The sequence below is a fragment of the Sorex fumeus genome, unplaced genomic scaffold (assembly GCF_029834395.1).
Source record: "Sorex fumeus unplaced genomic scaffold, SorFum_2.1 ptg000109l, whole genome shotgun sequence".
Classification (NCBI taxonomy): Eukaryota; Metazoa; Chordata; class Mammalia; order Eulipotyphla; family Soricidae; genus Sorex; species Sorex fumeus.
Window position 1 is genome coordinate 793,658 of NW_026606166.1, and position 11,343 is coordinate 805,000.

An 11,343-nucleotide genomic window follows, 5' to 3' on the forward strand; every position below is an offset into this window, starting at 1 on the left:
CCCCTTTGCCCAGCACATTTCGAACGCTCCAATTGAGATAGCCCTTCCTTGCCTCCGTCCCGCCCCGTCCACCGCCGAGCGCGATGCGATTGGCCCGGGATAGGCGGTCGGGCGCCTTGAGGGTACCACCTTCTGACGGCAAGAGCGGGAAAGTGCAGCAGGCGCTGTCCGAGGCGCGAAGCCCACGGCGCTCGCGGAGCCGCACATGGGTGGCTTTGCAACGAGTTGCCTCGTGTCCCACACACAACTCCCCGTTACCCATAACATTTCGCGGTACAGAGCGGGTCCGGGGTGCGGCCATAAGGTCTGGGGGCCGGGGCTAACCCTTCCCGGCGCTCGAGACCCGGACGAGGCTCGAGGAGCCCGAGGCGCGTACTCAGCCTCGGAGGGTCGGAGGCCAGCGGGGGCGGGCCGAGCCCGGTGGGCGGCGCCAGCGGCGGCGGCGGGCGGCGCGGGGCCCAATGAGCGCGCGCACCGCCCCCGGGGGCGGGGCCTGCGGAGCGCTCCCCCGCCCTCCCGCTCGCCCCCGCCCCTCCCCCGCGGGCGCCCGGCCGCAGTGAGTGAGTGGCACTGGCAGCCTGTCAATCCCTCAGCCGAGCGGCCTTCGAGCCCGATCCGCGGCGGCTGCTGGCAGGGTGCGCGGCTCCGGCGGCGGCGGCGGCGACTTCTCCCGCCCCATCAATCTGCTGTCCGCCCGGCGCGCGGCCCGCCAGGGCCCTCCATCGGGCTCCGCGCTCCCGCCGCGCCGGCCGGCCCGCTCCCAAACTTTCCTTCTCCGTCCCCCGCGCTCCCCTCAGCCCGCCCGCCTCCTCCCTCGCCGCCGCCGCCGCCGCCGCCGCCGCTCCCTCCCCCGGGGCCGCCGGGGCTCGGATCCCGCCCGGCTGAGGCGGCGGCGGCGGCGGCGGCGGCGGCGGCGGGCGGCGGCCGAGGGCGGGGAGCGCGCAGGCTGGCGCGGGGGGCAGCGGGCGTCCCGGCAACTCTGCGGGCGCTGAGGAGCAAGTTGCGCGGGGCCGCCCGGCTGGGCGCGCGGCGGCGAGGAGGCGGCGCGGCGGCCGCGTGAGGGCAGCGGGCGCCGCTGCCTCCGCCTTCGCCACCGCGGCGCGGAGCCCGGCGCTTCCGCCCGCCGCGGGTCCTCAGCGTCGGCGGCGGCGGAAGCCCGAGCCCGGCGCCCGTCCGCACCGCCTAGAGCCGCGGGCCCCGCCGGCCGGGCCGCCCCCTCCCCACGCGGGCGGGGAGCGCGCGGCCGCCGCCCCCTCCCCCTCCCCCTCTTTCTTCTCCTCCCTCCTCGCCGCCGCCGCCGCCGCCGCCGCCGCCGCTGCCGCCTCAGCCTTCGCCCAGCCGCCGCCGCCGCCCGCTCCCGCCCGCGCGCGGCGGGATGGACGATCAATCCAGGATGCTGCAGACTCTGGCCGGGGTGAACCTGGCCGGCCACTCGGTGCAGGGGGGCATGGCGCTGCCGCCGCCCCCGCACGGCCACGAAGGGGCGGACGGCGACGGTAGGAAGCAGGACATCGGCGACATCCTCCACCAGATCATGACCATCACCGACCAGAGCTTGGACGAGGCGCAAGCAAAGTTGGTGTCGTCTCATTAAGCATCTTTTGTGTGTGTGCGGGGGCCGGGGCCGGGGCCGGGGCGGGGGGCGGGCGCCCGGGGCGGGGGTCGGTGCCCGGGGCGGCCGGGGAACTTTCTCCCCACCTCGGCCGCCCGCCCGGGCCTCGGGGCGACTTGGCCCGCGCCCCTCGACGCCGGCGGGAGTCGGCAAAGTTGCTCTCGGGGTCGGGACGGAGCCGGGCGGCGGGGGTCGCGGGCGTGCGCGCCCCCCGGCCCCCACTCGGTGGCCCGGGCCGGCCCGATCGCCGCCCGGCCCCCGCCAGGGGTGTGCAAGCGTCCCGTCCGTCGCCCCGACCGGGCCCGGGCCGCCCACGGCCAAGTGCAACTTTCTCCGCGGGCCCCGAGCCCGGCGCGCCGGCGCCCGGAGGCTGCGGGCCGCGGGGCTCCCTCGGAGAGCGGGCGCGGGGCGCGGGCCGGCGCCCGGCGGGTCGGGGTGCGGGCGGCCAAGTTCGCGGAGCGGGGAGGGCCGCCTGGCAAACTTTGCCGAGCTGTCACCGCCCGCCGGCCGCGCCCGGCCGCCCGCGGCCCGGGCCACGCCGCGCCGCGCCCTCCCCCCGGGGCGCCGCCGCCCCACCGGCCCCCGGGATCGCGGCTCCGGGTGCGGGTTCGCGCCCCGCGGTGGCCCCGGTGGCTGCCCGGCGGCCGGCGGGTCGCGCCGCGTTCGGGCCGCCGCTCTCCCCGCCGGAGCTCGCCGCCGCCGGCCGTCGCTCACGAGTCAAGTGGAGTTTCGTGGGACTTGCCCCGGGTCCGGGGAGCCTCGCGAAGCTGGGGGCCCGGCATGAAATCCCGGGGCTATAACTTAAAGGAGGGCGCCATATTATTCCATAGGTGATGCTAATACCTTTGTGTTTTGCCTTTTTTTTCTTTTCCTTTTTTTTTTCTTTTGCAAAAGGAAACATGCTCTGAACTGTCACAGAATGAAGCCCGCGCTCTTCAGCGTCCTGTGTGAGATCAAAGAGAAAACAGGTAAGACGCGGCGCCCCGCGGTGGGCCCGGAGACCCCCGAGGTGGGGTCGGAGCTACTCCTTCGACTCTCCAGTTGAGAGCTGCTGCTTTTGGGCACCGCCATCTTTGATCATTCTCTTCTTCCCACCTTCTGATCTTGAGGAAAAAAACTGCAATAAATCCGGAGTCGATTTCTCAGTTCCGCTCCTGGTGCAAAATGAAGTGTAAACGCGGGCGGGCTTGGGTCGCCGTCCCCGAGCGGCTGCCCCTGGCAGCAGGCGGGGAGGGCGCCCGGAGCGCCCGCTGGCCTCTCCCGCTCCTTTCTCCTTGATTGTGTGTCAGTTTTTAAAAGGAGCTATGGGAGACTGGATGCTAAGGACCTAGTCCGCGGGACCCTGGGAGAAGCACCGCCCGAACTTTTACTTAGACATCCCTAAGCTTCGGTGCAAGCAGATGGGAGATCAGTTGCAATTGGACAGACCCCAGTGGCATGTTTGAATTAGTGTTTTAGTTGGGAAGATTACTTTTAAGAAGGGAGAGAGGGTAGCGATGTGGGCATATGCAATGTGTTCCTCCTAATACTTCCATTAAATTTGATGCTTGAAGTCACTACAGCGTTCACTACTCTGGTGAACATAAATTATAAATTGGAATAAGGGCCACTAATGTGGGGTAAATAATTTTCGAAGTGTTCAAAGCAGAGGAAGACTCAGGTTTAGTAGAGGTGCTGGAATGGAATCTATAAATCTATAGTGAAATCTACACATTAGCCAAATTTCTGGCAGTTCATTTCGGCTTAAATTTTTGGTTAAAAATTGAAGATATTTCAGTCTTGATTTGGTAGTTGCATCTCAAGTGGAATTAGAGGTTAATCCAGATATGTTAATTGGGCATGATCTGCCCCCTGTACCTTGCAAACAAGTGCATCAAACAAGCTTTGCTGTCTCCTTTTTTTTTTTTTTGCCTGGGGGAGGTGTTGGAAGAGGTGCATTTCGGATGCATGGTATCAAAGCTGCTTTTTAAAAAAGAAGTTGAGAAGCAGAGAAGAGAAAGTTAAAGTCAAGATACTTGTCCTTATCTCAAGTATTGCTTTTTTAAAGGTTAGATTGTGTTTAAATTGAGTACAAATAACATACTGCTGTATATTTGCTAGTTTTGGTAAGAGAGGTGTCCACATTTTAAACAGATCTTTTGCCTTGCGAATTCTGTTCTCATCCTAAAAGTAATCAACGGAGGGTGGTGGTGGGTATTGCTATCTACTAAAATGTGTGCTATGTATGCTAGAACCATAAATAATAGCAAATATTGAGGACTTTACATAGTACTTTCTCCGCTTTTCTTTCACATAATATATATGGTTTCTTATATCTCATTGAATGATTTTTGAAAAGGCATATTTTATATTTTTAAAATTACAGGCATTTAAAATTATTAACTTTACCTCTGTGCTGATTTTTTTAAAGCTGCCTTTAAAAGGCATTGTGATTTAGAACGGTAGATAATTTTTATCTGACTATTAAATGAGACACACATTCAATCTTGAAGATTCTTAGCTTAGAAGGCTAAAAGTATGTAATTCTCAGTAAATTATGTTGCTTAATGTCCAAGGGCTTTCTGGCTATCAGAGCTTCACTTCAGTTTCTGCTGACAGCTAAGCGCTGGGGTATTGACTGTGTTGTGAATATTAAGATTGATTCAACTTTATACGGCATTATATTACTAGGGAGAGGGGATTGATATTCTTCTTCTCTTGCCCCCTTCTCATGATTTGTATTTTGAAGTTTTGGCCTATCCATCTTGAGACCCAAACCCAGAAAACTGCTTTTCTTGTTTAGACATTTAGCAGCAGGCAGAATTCAATTAGGAAGCGTAAATCCTACTTGCTTATTTGCACAAGACTTAGTTGCACCATTCTGAAAGGAAAGTATAGTCAACCTCACGTCAAAGGTGAGTTACGAAAAAGAAACAAGTCTTTTCAGCCTGGAATTATTGGCAGAGACAGCTTTGGTAGGGCTTTTGCTATTTAATAAGAAGAGGTAGCTGACAAAGGAAATTTTTGTGTTTTGAAAATTGTTTCTGAGCCTTTCAGTGATAACTTGTAAATGAGATCCTCTTTTTGTGCTTTGGCTAACCAAAGCAAGTTTGCCCCTTATCCCTTTCTGAAAAGCCAACAGCTGACAGTGAAGGCGGCTGTCTGGGTAGAGGCATCTTCCTGCCAGCCTCTCTAAGCTCGAGAGGGACTAGATTTAAGTACCGAGTGATTGATGGGGGTGAAGCTCTTTCTCTGCTCTCTGCTCTCCCCTATTACCTATAGCTCCTCCTCACCCTCCAAAATCATCTTTAGAAGGAAACAGGGATGCTGCACTCAGATTTCTTGATTTAAAGTAAAACTGGGTCGATTATTAGTGTTACCAAAGCAAAGCAATCTGGGCAGCAAATTCCAGGTCTTCTCCCCCCTCCCGAACCCCCATCTGTTCCCACAGTCAAAGCTTTGGAAGCATTATAAACTTAGAAGCATTGTGGAATATATGTATATTTTATAAGCTTTTCCTTCAGATCATTTTATTGAGTTTAATAATACAGTTTCCAAGAATTAATTCTCTAGATTATAGAAAGTTTACCTAGTCATTTGTAATAGAAACTGGGAATGGTATGTGATGACTCTATTCTGCATAATGGCGGGGTAGGGGGTTGACTAGTGAGGAGGTGGGGGAAAAAACTGTCACTTCAGTGGATAATGTAATTTCAGTTGTGCTTCTTCTAAGATAAAATTATTTCTAAAAAATTCCATGTATTCGTATATCTGCCAGCAGATTTTGAGATTTCTGAACAGGCAATGTAGTGAACATTGCCAGTTTTGATGCACTTGAGATTTGGTTTGGAAAACATTCTCTCCCTGCCCCCCAACACCCTCCACTCCAACAAGAAAAGGTATTTTTCCCTTCTGACAGATCAACGGGTAATCTACCACAATTATAGTATTTTCTTATTCAGAGACAGGGAAAGTATACTTTTAACTATGAGATGCTTGATTTTTCTTGAAAATGTATGCTTTTGTAGAATTCATCATCTAATTCATTTTGGATAGGAATGTCTTATTATTGAATTGTAATATTTATGCATTTTGAAAACAACTGTAAAGTTAAAGCCTTTAGGATCATATTTGTCCTTTTAAACTGTTATATAAGCTGTTCAGATAATTGCTATGTTAAATTTTTTTTTAACCCATGTTTTACCATCTATCTCTTTTTAAATGATCATGGTTATACTAGATCAACTTATCTACATAGTTCTTTTGGTACATTCCCTCACATCTTTTTTTTGGCCACCTTAATAGTGTTTGAATGCTTTCCACTGTGAAATATTCCATCCTCATTAATCTGCCCTCTTTCCAAACATCTTAATTCTGAAAATATGAATAAAATAAATAAATGGTTCTTTTTTAATAAAAAAGTACTTAAACATTTTTAATGAAAACCCAATATTTTAGACTATATTTGAATCACATTGTGAAAAAATATTGTTTATTATAAAGATAAATTGGTACAACCTTTTCTTTCTAAACAGTAGGTTACAATACTCCATGTTGATAGCTGCCAACCAAACTCTGATTTATTACTACCACAAACTCTAAATAGCGTTCATTTACTAGTAATGTCTAATGGCATACATGATGGTTTGCCAGATTTGTGGCCTTTGTGAGGCTTATAAGCAGGACTGACTTGGGAAGATCATAAAACTTAATGAACTTCTCTACTGCAGGAGGTGTCCGCAGGGGAAGAGAAAGGCCTGCTTGGCTGGTTGGGCTGGTTGAAGTATTTTTTATGTTTAAAGGGAAGAAAATGATTATTAAAAATGCTATACTTTTAAAGGTACCATCCCCAAAAAGGGCCCTAAGAATTTTGGATGTCAAAACTGGACGAAGAATGGTAGCTTCTGAGTTTTTATCTGCGTTTAGAGCCTGATCTAGATGACTAAACCTTTTATCTTTATTGCTATTTGTGTGACTGGCTTTCAAAGGGCCAGGGCAGTACTCCCAGTCAACACCTCTCAAACTCTAACCTTAAAGGTTATAGACTCATTGTAGTTTCTTGCTAGTTCTTTTTTAATTCTCAGTGCTTCAGTCTAAAAACTTGTACATTTTTCTTTGTACAGTGCTGTGTAATTCCTTAGTTCCCAGTGTATAAGGGCATAGTCTGTCAAGTTAAAATTTAGTGAGAAATGTTAAAATTGTTATATATGAGTTTAAATGTTACTGTGTATATTGGCTACCTGCTTTTTAGTTGTTCTTGTATATTTCCAATATAATTAGCATTATATGTCCCAAAGTTAAGAAAACAAGTGCATTGCTCTTACATGACTCATTTTTATGTTTTATTACATTTATGCTATAGTTTTTAAAAAGTTTTTTATGTGCACAGCTTTAGAACTAGAAACATGTCAGAAGAGAAGAAACTTGAATTCTCTAAGAACATCACCCACCTTCAGCAACATTTGGCTAAATCTGGTTTTCTCTGTTACTTCCAACTTTCTGAAAATCACTTTGGAACAAACTTTGAGACTTTGCTTACATTAGAAATATTAAATGATGAAATGGAAATAATGCAGACAGTTTATTTTGTCATGAATTATATTGCTTTAACACACATTTTCCCTTAAGGCAATTAAAAATATTTTAAATCATTTTTTCCTTACTTTTTTGTGTGTTGTTATAACTTATTGGAGCTATGTGTTCTAAGTGAGGATATAAAAGAATAGCATTTTTCTAACCTTTTTTTACCCTTCCTCTCCTATCCTGATAATACATATATTTGCAGAAAATCTAGAAAAAAAAGTCTTATTATCATACAGGTTTAAAATTTCATGATATAAATCATCAAGTAGATGTTATCTTAATATCATGGGGCAGTCTTCCATCCTTTTTTTGTCCTTCCCATTAAAAACATTTGAATCTGCTTGTATTAGCATTTATCTGTGCTGTAATTCTTTTGTACCTCAGTATTAGTGAAGATTTTATTATTAATGCTCTTAAATAAATTTTTATTATAGATTTGTGTAGTTTTGGTAGTTTTTTTTCACTTTTCTGTATTTTTTAATCTTAATTTACACAATTTTATTCTGAATCAAAAGTATAATAAATACAGGGTAAAAGAAGCTTTGAGTTGCTCCAAAGAGCACGCTGGCTCATTGACTTTTATAAAATATGTCTGTTTTATACTGTGGACCTCTTCATTTTAATTAATTTTGCTCTATATTTATATTTTACTTTACAAATTTTATAAATGGATACATAGAGATTGAAATTTAAGACCTTAGTTAGATTTTTATTTTGATAGTACAGGATGAAGATATATGAAGAATTGAAATCTCATTTCATGAACCACCTAAATTAGTTATCACTTTATTTTATAACATCGCATTGAGGTACCCGGTCAGAATAAGTACTTAATACATTAGCACCAATATATTAAATTACCTAAGGATTTTTAGACTATTTTCCCCCATTTATATACTTGTCAACATCTATAGATATTTATTATTTCAATATTGACATTATGAGAATAATGTTTTATTTGTTTTCTCAGCAGGCTGTGTTTGGCCATTTATCAGGTTGATCTGCATGATTTAGGTACTAACTGATTGACAATGCTTGTATATATCCTCTCTCCCCTTCCTACTTTGACCTTTTCTAGCATTTGTTCCACTTCTGTAGGCCATTTGAGACTAAAAGTATGAAGATGTAAATGATTATCATCACTGTAGTATAAATTGACCAAAGTTTTCCAGGCCTTGCTATCATAGATACATATTTTTACAAAATTATCTAAGTTAATCTAACAAGTTGCTATCACAACCTGGTGATAGTGTTATTTTAACAAATTGATAAATAATGGTTGAAGGGCCACTAAAAAAAAAGTATCTTTTTATACATCAGACACTGAACATATTTGAAAAAATTATATTAATATTCAACTCTTAATTCTAATTTTTCCCTTTGTAGGCAGAATAGTTACTAGAATCTGTAAAATTATTTCTAACATAGCCATTCTATATTTATATCATAGTTTTTTGATGGTAACAGTTATTTACTTTGGCATTAAGTTGAGTGAATCTAGCACAAACTCTTTGCATGGTAGTGATTGAGTAGAACTGAAACCAAAAGTAATTAAATAAAAATAATTATTAGAAGTTTTTGTACATTTTTCAGTTTAAGTGCTTAAAAAATGTTGTTTTGAACAATAACCCTTTTTGTGTTATCATACTAATGAGAACTTAGTATACAATGTAATCTTTTTAATGCTGATGATTTCTCATAGTGTTTAAACCATAATTTGGGAGATTCAACATCTGTTATGGCAAAGTGATTTTTTTCTTTTATGTGATACATCAGTTTTCAATGCATATTTTTTAGGGTTCAGAGTCCAGCAGGTGGCTTTTTACATTAAAAAATTAATAAATTTTAAAATCCCGTAAAATTTTATTTCAAATTCAAATTAACTAATTGTGAATGTCAACATTTCCACACTCTATATTAACACTTATAATGGAACAAATGGTTGCATATAGAAATTATCTGTAACATAATCTAAATTAAGATTCTAAACAGGCATTACAGATGCTTGTAACTTTGGCAATTATCATTTTGTTTGGTGAACAGTAGTAAAACAGTGTGCGGTAAAAGTGTTTAGAGAGAGAGGATAAATAAATTGAACAGTTTTGCAATGCAAAGTGGTTTGTGGTGTTTTTGAGGATTTCTTGGCTCTCTCTTAACTGCTATTGTGAGCCTGGAGCAGATTTCCCCATTGCTAATGCCCTAGAAGTATTAATTCACTTTGATATGCTAATTAGAGGGCATTATGCAAGAAATGAGATTAAGTGGCAGCATGAAGCCATTTGCCTGTCAGTAAATTGAGAGCTTTAGCATCAGGAGGAGCTTTGTTTTTTTTTTTTTTTTAAAGTTTCTCTTGGTTTTGCATATAAATAAAATTGATTGAAAGGTCTAGAGAAGCTTCTAGAACATTAGTGGATTCTTCCCCCCCCCATGATTATTTAAACTTAATGTTACAGATTTTTTTTCCTGAATATTAATTGACCTAATTGAAGGTACAGATAGGAAGTTTTCATTATACTTTCTCTGAATGAAAATAGAATTTTGTGTCATCTAGCTTTTTTCCCTGTTAGCATAATTTCAGCAACTTGTCTAGTAAACTGTTAACCGCTTCTTTGAAGAAGTATAAACTTGTGTGTGCTTGTGCTCCAGTATCTTCACTCAACTGAATTTTACAAGAATATTTTCTTTACTAGGGAGATAGGAAAAGTTTTTGAACTGGGCCTCGGGAAACTATATTAAATAAGCATTAATACACTAATGTGAATACCTAAAAGCTGGAATAGTTAGAGTTAATGGCTAAGCTTTGCCCTTGAAATAAGTTATTTCAGTATAAATTATGAAATATTGTAAAAAATAACCATATTATTTATCATGTTGAAGAAGGAATTTTGTACTTCATTATAACTTTGCTAATTTTGTTATTTAATTCAGATTTTTGATTTTCTCTATATAGAGCTACCATACGATTTTTTATATCTCATGAGAAAATGCATGAGTGATGCTGCCAGGGGAGTGTTGCAAAGGGAGAAGGACAGAACTTCAGGCATATGAGAAGGTTAAGATTTTCTCGAACTTGGACCTTCTCGCTGCGTAAACCAACACTTAGAAGTAGAATTGCAAAATCCTGGCAATCTGGAGCTTGGTTGGAGAGAGTGTAGATAAAATACTCATTGAGGCTTCGTTCTAGTGTATGAATTCTCCCACTGTCATCGTGACTATAGGCCCAATAAGCCATAACTTCTCTTCAGAGCCATATGGATTATTTAGTCACCACAGCTGCCATGCATGCACACTCTCGAGACGGGGCAGCTCGGTGGTGTGCATGCGTGGTGCCTGTTAATGTTAATGGGAGTTAGGAATATGCACATATAGAGGGGGATGAGAGTCTCCCGAGACAAAGTCCTGATTACATTTCCCAGTGAAGAGGGCTTAGTGTACCTACACATTAGTTGCTCTTCTAAATGAAATACTTGGTTACTTTAAATTCTCATTCCCTTCTCAGACTCCCTGAACTAGTTAAACCAATGAATCCTCATTAGTCTCTGATTACTTGCAAAATTTCATTTAAAACATATGAAGTTATTTTTGATTGAAATGGGAACAAAAAGCTTTTGAAATTGTGTGTTATTATTTTTAACAAAAGACTTCTACAGGCTTCCAGCTATACTAAGCCTTGCAAATTGGAATTTATAGAGGAATTATTGTGAGGGACTACTGAAGTATTGAGCGGCATTTGATGAGGGGAAAATCACTGCATTTAAAAGATATAGATGAATTGACAATCTCATGCATATTATGTGGAGGTGTTAATATTCAAATGTCCTCAGATGGGGAAGAGTTGACATAGGTGGTCTTATAAGTCTCCCATTCCACACACACACCTTCTTTCAAAAAAAAAAAACTTAAGGATGAAGGTAGTTGGGATTCATAGTCAGATATATCATTTTCAACTTGGAATAGGAACTAGAACAGGAAATTGATTTTATATTTATTATGAAAGCAAGAACTCTGCCACCAACTGACAGCCATCCAGGTTTTAGTTTTGTGATAATTGTTCATAGACATTACTCTGCAGTTGGCCCAGATTATTTATAATTTTGATTGGGAGTGTTGGTCTATTAAAAGGTATGTGTTATAATGAATATCTTTAATTAACCTAAGTTCTATTGGAA

The 11,343-nt window shown here is 44.2% G+C and overlaps 1 protein-coding gene across 2 annotated transcripts in view; it reads left to right on the forward strand.

Annotated features, from left to right (window-relative positions):
• The first annotated feature begins 1,258 nt into the window (after positions 1-1,258).
• LOC130042718 (pre-B-cell leukemia transcription factor 3) overlaps positions 1,259-11,343 on the forward strand; it is a 217,603-nt gene continuing 207,518 nt past the window's right edge. Inside the window, exons 1-2 of one of the 2 annotated variants that reach the window (XM_056134886.1) lie at positions 1,259-1,575; positions 2,507-2,580. In XM_056134886.1, the coding sequence (XP_055990861.1) occupies positions 1,376-1,575; positions 2,507-2,580 (274 nt within the window). In that variant the 5' untranslated portion in view covers positions 1,259-1,375. The remainder of the gene's footprint in view (positions 1,576-2,506; positions 2,581-11,343) is intronic. The other variant, XM_056134885.1, reaches the window with a different exon arrangement.